Genomic DNA, 5,007 nt, shown 5'->3' with positions numbered 1-5,007 from the left:
ACAAGGCAGTGGCAAGGGTCAGGGGTCAGGGGGCAGGGGCAGGGGCAGGGGCAGGGGCAGGGGCAGAGGGGCTGTGTGGCCATTAGGCACACCGCTCTCAACCCCACCCCACCCCAACCCCCCCACCCCCCAACCTCCAACCCCTCCCCTGACCCCTCCTCTCCCCTCCCTCCCCCTCCCCCTCCCCCCTCATCCTCTTCCTCTCTTCTGTGTCGTCATGGCTGTGGGTGGCGTGTGGCATGTCATGGTGGCGGTGGTCGTCGTCACGTGCGTGGCCATGGCTGGCCTGGCAGACGGCGCAGACTGTGGCCTGGGTGATGTGGATCTGTCAGCCTTTCAGAACGGTGGTAAGGGCTACGAGGCCAAGGACGGTGATAAGTTTACATACCTGCTGGCGGTCTGTGAGGCCCTGGCCGTCTCCGAGTGTACCTCGCCAGCAAACGTGGCTCTCTGCCAGGAGTGGGACGGCGGCTCCAAGCAGCTTGGCCTCAACGAGCCGACCTTTGCCAAGGCTACCTCGGGTGATGGCGTGGTCATGACCCTACCTGATGGCGCCATGTCTGGCACGTGCGGCAAGGCCAACGTTGGTAAGATCACCTTTAACTGCGACCAGTCGGTCACCTCGGCTCCAAGCTTTGTCTACGGCGAGACCACGGATTGCGTCACCACCATCTCGGTCTCACACTGCAACGCCTGCGCCGGCGGATGCTCGTCGTCGACTTCGTCGGGTTCGTCGTCGACAACCGTTACGAGCTCGTCAACGTCGGCCACGGGATCGTCATCGACGACGCTTTCGGGGTCATCGTCGACGACCGCCACAGGATCATCGTCGACGACCGCCACAGGATCATCGTCGACGACCGCCACAGGATCATCGTCGACGTCTGTTACGGGCTCGTCATCAACGACGTTGTCAAGTTCGTCATCGACAACTGCCACGGGAACGACAAGTCCGAGTACCTCCAAGACCAGCTCTGGGACAAGCTCTGGAGACAGCACGACCAACTCGCCGGTGCCGGCGCCGACCAAGCCGACGATTTCGAACGTTGGCGCCATCTTTATTGGCATTGGCGGCGGCGTGCTGGCGCTGGCCGGCTGCGCCTGCGGCGTGTACATGATTGTGCAGTACACCAAGATGCGTTCCAAGTACGGCGCGTTGCCGTCGTCGGGCTCGCTGGCAGCCGCGGGCGGGATCAACTACACGCCTGCGTTCGAGTCGCTCTTTGAGCTCTGCCGCGACGACATCAACCCGGATCAGGTCTCAGCCATCAAGGTCTCGCGGTTTATGCGGCGACTGCCGTCGATTCCACAGCCGACCGCGACCAAGCTGTGGCGGCTGGCCGACGTTCGCCGCCGTGACGATCTTACTCGTGAGCGCTTCTTCCTTGCCATGCAGCTCATCTCGCAGTACCAGCGCGGCCAGACTGCAACCGTGGTCGAGGTCAACCGCATCGGGCCCGAAAACGTGCCACCACCGCTTGTCGAGAACTTCCCTTCAAAGGCCAAGGCCAAGTCAAAGGCCAAGGCCAAGTCCAAGTCCAAGTCCAAGTCCAGGTCGCGCCCACCCAAGTCCAAGCCGGCGAGGCTGTATGACGATGACGACTCGGACTCGTCCGACTCGGACTCGTCGTCGTCGTCTAATGCTGCACCGCGCTCGCGCCGGTCGGTCAATGAGGCCCAGCCGCTGCTCAAGGGCAAGGGCAAGGGCAAGAGCAAGGGCAAGGGCAAGGGCAAGGGTAAGGCCGAGTGGAAGAAGGCCCACACTGCCGACGGCAAGGTCTACTACTACAACACAGAGACCAAGGCCACATCATGGACCAAGCCGTAAAGGGTGTTACTCTCAGGCGAGGAGGCCGAGCTACTGCGGGCGTGGCATGAGATGGTAGACGGCCGGCAGGTCCACGAGACAAGCCCCGGGACGATCAAGCTTGGTCGGCAGCGGGCGGTTGCTGGCTGTCGAAGCAGCATAGCCGTGGCGGGCAGCGAGCGAGGCGACCGCGTCGGCGCCTGCCAGCTTGTCATCGCCAGCGCCGGTGACCACCAGCAGCGCGTGCTGTGGCCGGCACTTGGCAAGCATGGTCGGCAAGGCGCGGGCGGCGGCGGCAAAGCTCGACTCGGACGTCTCAAACGAGAGATACGGCGCTGGCGCGTTGGGCGTGACATGGACGGTGGCAAACGGAGTGGTGGCGCGCGCCAGACCTGGCGCGCCAAGCGCGTTGAACGAGTAGCCGCACGGATCAAAGACGTGAGCATCGACGAGATGTCCCGCAAGCGGCGAGTCGCCCACCGCCGGCTCGGCGCCTGCCCCCGGGACGGGCCTCGCCGGCGGCACCATGTCCAGCAGCTCGGCGGCAGTGACCGGGCGCTCCACAAGAGGATCGGCGAGCGCAGCGTCGCGGACGGCAGCGACGTCAAACTGGGCGAGCGCGGCGGTGTCGGGATTGACGAGCATGATCTCGAGCTTGGCCAGGGCACCAAAGTCGGCCGGTGCAGGCAGGGTGAAGGATGCCGGTGAGTCAGGGGCTGTCCACGCAGCGTGGTACACCCAATACGTGTCGCCGGGCCCGGTAAAGACGGAGGCAGCCGCCGTCGGCGCAGCCGCAGCCGGCGATGCAGCGGCGAGGACGGCATCAAGCTCGCCGATCTCAGCAGCAAAGGCATCGCAGTACGGCGCCGGCTGTGCATCCTGGCATGCAAAAGCCTTGTGGCCGTAAGAGAGGGCGCGCGGAGTGAGGCCTAGGCCCCGGGCCAGCTCCAGCAGCGGGGCCAGCAGGGCAAGAAGGTGTGACTGGCCGCAGGTCTTGACCATGACCTCGGCGTGAGCCACAAAGAGCGACGACTCGGAGAGGACATACGCACAGGCAGCCGAGGTGCGGAGCTCGGAGAGGATGGTGCAACCTGTCGGCTCAAGCAACTGAGCCCATTGCGTTCGGGTCACATCCACCAGCGTCTCCCGTCCGCTCTCGCTTCCGCTAAGGCCATGCCCGTCTCCTCGTGGCCCGGCTCCATGAGTCGGAGGATGACACGGCGATTGTTCACGAAGGACGCCAGAGCTGCCAAACAGCACACGCAGCGTCTTCTCCGCCCCCTCGTACAGTTGCACGTCATCCGCCATGCTCTCTACCCGTGGGGTTGTCAGCTCGGCTGGGCAGAGATGTGTTTTTCCAGTTCGTCTCCCCCCCCGCCCCGCCCCGCCCTCTGCCTCCCTGGCCCTTCACACTCGGCTGCCGTGATCAGACCGCAGCCCGTCGGACGACCGCTCACTTGGCTGACCCAGCGGTCGGTGTTGGCTGATGGAGGTACTGGGTTGGAGAAAGGGGAGAAAAAAGCGGGAGAGACTCTAGCTGTGTACTCTGTGTCCCTTGCACGCGCTGGCCATCGTGATTTCTACAGACTTAGGCAAGACAGTGATCAGCGGCGGCGGTTTGCGACTGAGACCGAGCGCGAGACCGAGCGCGAGACCGAGCGCGAGACCGAGTCGGCCGCCGAGACAGCCGAGACCGAGCGGGAGCGGCGCGGAGTGACAAGGCCACCAGAGTTGTCATCAGGCAGCGGGCGATCCTTCTTGGTCTTGGTGTAGTCGCCCGAGATAGAGGCGGTGCGCGAGAAGACAAGGGCGAGGAAGTTGTAGTCGACGGTCTTCATCAGCATGCGGAGCGAGAGCGAAAAGTAGCCCTGGTCGTGGATGACAAAGCGGCCGAGCGACTTGAAGAAGCAGGCGGCAATGGTGGTCGGCGGGTAGGCAGTCTTCTGGAAGGCGCGCATGGCGTCGAGATCGTGGGTGTTGCCCTCGTAGAACCGAGTGTCAACCGGCGACGGGTGGACAACAAGGACGTCGATGCCGTCGGGCTTGATCTCGGGAGCGAGCGAGGCGGCAAAGGTGGTGAGGAACGACTTGGTCGCCGAGTACATGACGGTGAGCGGGGCGGGCATGAGGCCGGCCGGCGATGAGGTGAAGCAGACGGCGCCGCGGAGGCCTTGGTTGAGCATGCGGTTGACAAAGAGGTGGGTGATGTGGATTGGCGCCGCGGCGTTGCACTCAAAGTTGGCCAGCTGCGCAGGGAGCGGGACGTCGGCGTAGAGGCCAGTGATGACGAACCCGGCATTGTTGAACACCAGCTGGACCGGAATGTCTTCGGTGGCCTCGGCAATGACCTGGAGGTAACCCGACGAGCCGAGGTTGACGCCAACCTTGCGGAACTCCACATCGGCCACGTCTGCATACTGCGAGCACATGTCAGCATGGAACGACTCGAGCAGCTGGTCATCCAGCGCCACCATGACCACAGACACGCCCTGCGACGCCAGCTTCTCGGTCAGCGCCCGGCCGATGCCCGACGACGCACCGGTCACCACCGCCCACTTGGCATCGTACTTGTTCTGCGCATATTTCGATGAGAGGGTGAGGATGATAGATAGATAGGGGAGGAAAGAGGGAGGAAGGAGGGAGGGAGAGAGAGGGGGGGATGAGGGGATGAGGGAGGAGAGGGTGTGTCGTACCTTGAGGTTCTGCTCGTTGAGGAGGAAGGCCTGAATGAAGAAAGGCACTGCAGAGGGGGGAGAGGGGGGGAGAGGGGGGGGGAAGGGGGGAAGGAGATAGAGTGAGTGGTGGTATGTGATGGATGATGGGTGGACTGGTGGCCTGTGGTGTAGTGTCTACAGCACAGGCCAGCCCCGGGGGGGGGGAGGGGGTAGCACGGAAGAGGGTGGCTGGTTGGACATACCCACGTAGGTGTAGAACGAGACGTAGGAGGCAGCAGCCAGAAGGACCAAGAACCAGGCATAGGCAGAACCCACAAGCGGGATATCATGGAGGAAGGACAGCATGTTTCGGTTGGCTCCTTGCGAGAGAGAGAGAGAGAGGGGTAGTCACTGCTACTGCTACAGTCATAGTCGCTGCCACATCCTTTGGTGGGGCAGGCGGTCGACGGTGGGGCGGCGGGTGGCCGACGAGGGGCGGAGGGCGGGTGGCCGACGAGGGGCGGACGGCGGGTGGCCGACGGGGGG

At 64.1% G+C, this 5,007-nt stretch overlaps 3 protein-coding genes across 3 annotated transcripts; 1 reads left to right on the top strand and 2 right to left on the bottom strand.

Annotated features, from left to right (window-relative positions):
• Positions 1–206: 206 nt before the first annotated feature.
• On the top strand, positions 207–1,844 carry AMSG_02810 (uncharacterized protein). The gene has a single exon (XM_013905197.1). It carries the CDS (start codon positions 218–220, stop codon positions 1,826–1,828), a length of 1,611 nt encoding a protein of 536 aa, XP_013760651.1. The 5' UTR covers positions 207–217; the 3' UTR covers positions 1,829–1,844.
• A 14-nt stretch (positions 1,845–1,858) lies between these two features.
• Positions 1,859–3,115, bottom strand: AMSG_02809 (S-adenosylmethionine decarboxylase; the record flags this gene model as incomplete). Its single annotated transcript, XM_013905196.1, has 2 exons — positions 1,859–2,972; positions 3,027–3,115. The coding sequence occupies 2 exons, from the start codon at positions 3,113–3,115 to the stop codon at positions 1,859–1,861; spliced, it is 1,203 nt and encodes a 400-aa protein (XP_013760650.1).
• Positions 3,116–3,333: 218 nt separating this feature from the next.
• On the bottom strand, positions 3,334–4,827 carry AMSG_02808 (beta-keto acyl reductase; the record flags this gene model as incomplete). The annotated part of the gene is made up of 3 exons (XM_013905195.1): positions 3,334–4,380; positions 4,501–4,547; positions 4,725–4,827. The coding sequence occupies 3 exons, from the start codon at positions 4,825–4,827 to the stop codon at positions 3,412–3,414; spliced, it is 1,119 nt and encodes a 372-aa protein (XP_013760649.1). The 3' UTR covers positions 3,334–3,411.
• Positions 4,828–5,007: the final 180 nt, after the last annotated feature.

The sequence above is a fragment of the Thecamonas trahens genome (genome assembly GCF_000142905.1).
Source record: "Thecamonas trahens ATCC 50062 unplaced genomic scaffold supercont1.10, whole genome shotgun sequence".
NCBI lineage: Eukaryota > Apusomonadida > Apusomonadidae > Thecamonas > Thecamonas trahens.
Note: the sequence above shows the minus strand (reverse complement) of the source record. Positions and strands in the feature narration are given on the sequence as shown.